The 1,466-nt window shown below is 69.6% G+C and overlaps 1 protein-coding gene across 2 annotated transcripts in view; it reads right to left on the bottom strand.

The window, feature by feature from the left end:
- The window catches only part of PCGF1 (polycomb group ring finger 1), an 11,446-nt gene that overhangs the window by 7,925 nt on the left and 2,055 nt on the right, over positions 1 to 1,466 (bottom strand). For both annotated transcript variants that reach the window (XM_021382578.1, XM_021382577.1), the window contains exons 2-5: positions 1,159 to 1,264; positions 919 to 1,071; positions 289 to 360; positions 86 to 194 (exon numbers count right to left, since the gene is read on the bottom strand). In XM_021382578.1, the coding sequence (XP_021238253.1) occupies positions 86 to 194; positions 289 to 360; positions 919 to 1,071; positions 1,159 to 1,264 (440 nt within the window). The remainder of the gene's footprint in view (positions 1 to 85; positions 195 to 288; positions 361 to 918; positions 1,072 to 1,158; positions 1,265 to 1,466) is intronic.

The following is a 1,466-nucleotide window of genomic DNA, read 5'->3' as shown; positions in this document are numbered from 1 at the left end:
GGGGGGGATATGGGACCCGCGATGCCCACGCGGTCCCTGTCCTGCCCCACAGCGAGGGGCGGCTCGGCGGGAGCGCGGCGCTCACCTCTGCTTCTCCAGGCAGAGCGAGACGTGCTCGTCGTAGCGGAAGTAGTGGGCGCGGGAGTGGTCGAAGGTGCTGTAGGGCAGCCCCATGGGGTCACCCCCCACCGTGTCTGGGGAGAAGGGAGCAGCAGTGAGCCCTCCGCTGCCGGCGCCCTGCCCCGTGCCGTCCCCGTGCCCCCCGTGCCCCATGCTCCCCACGCCCACCCTCGCCACTGGGCTGCGTCACCCGGTCGAGGCCGCGGGACTGGTAGAACTCCCGGATCCTCTTCTCTTCACCTGCGGGCGAGAGGAGAGCGGTGCTCGGAGCCGTGCCCTGCCCCCCGGCTCTTGGGGGCTCCCAGCCCCACGGTGCCTGCGGGTGGCGGTCCCGGCCGCCCCTCTCCCATCTCCTGGCTCTGAAGTAAGCTCGGCAGAAGCCACGAGCTGCCCTGCAGCCCCGCAGCGTCCCATCTCTGCTCTCAGCATCCCTCAGACCCCCTCCTCCATTCCGGGCCGCAGGGCCGTGCCCACCCCTCACGCTTGCTGCGCTCCCACCCCAGCACAAGCATGTCCCCATCCCTCCGTGACAGCACCCAGTGCCCCCCCCTGCCACATGCCGTGCTGGAGCGAGCTGACATTTCCAGACACGTCCCCAGCGCCGTCCCCTTCCCCGTCCTGAGTGATGGGGGCTGATCGGGAGCCCGCCCCCCCCAGCACGCAGCACTTTGCATTCATCGCTGCCGTCGCCGCGCTGTCACTCACAGCCCGGCCCAGGGGACAGCGAGGTCAGGGAGCAGGGCTGGGGGGAGCCCCGCAGCCGGGTGACAGCCACCCCGCAGCCCCGGGGCCACTCACTCTCCTGCAGGCCGGGCACCAGCTTGTAGACGATGTCCTGCATGACGCGGTCCAGCTTCAGGTTGAGCAGCGGCTGCGTCTCGTGGATCTTGGTGTTGCACATGGGGCAGTACTTGCTGGTCTGCAGGTACTTCACGATGCAGCTCTTGCAGACTGAGGGCAGGGAAGGGGAGATCAGCGGGGCAGGCCCTGCATGGGATGGGGGGGGGAGGGTCGACGGCGCGGCCCCGCGGCACTCACAGGTGTGCAGGCACTCGGTGATGGTGGTGGCGTCGATGAAGTACCCGGCGCACAGGCAGCACACGATGTGCTCGTTCAGCTCCTTCATCTTCACCTTCACCTCCTCCTGCAGCGACACGGCAGCATCACACCCGGCCCCACGCCACAAGCATCCTGCTGCAGCCCCCAGCCCGCCCCACACACACTGCAGCCCCCCAGCCTGTCCCACAGCCTCTGCAGCCCCCAACCTGCCCCACACCTGCAGCTCTCCAGCCCGCCCCACACACGCTGCAGGCCCCCAGCCCACCCTACCTGCCCTGTACCTCCTT

The sequence above is a fragment of the Numida meleagris genome, unplaced genomic scaffold (genome assembly GCF_002078875.1).
Source record: "Numida meleagris isolate 19003 breed g44 Domestic line unplaced genomic scaffold, NumMel1.0 unplaced_Scaffold250, whole genome shotgun sequence".
NCBI classification, from domain to species: Eukaryota; Metazoa; Chordata; class Aves; order Galliformes; family Numididae; genus Numida; species Numida meleagris.
This window is presented reverse-complemented; position numbering and strand designations above follow the sequence as displayed.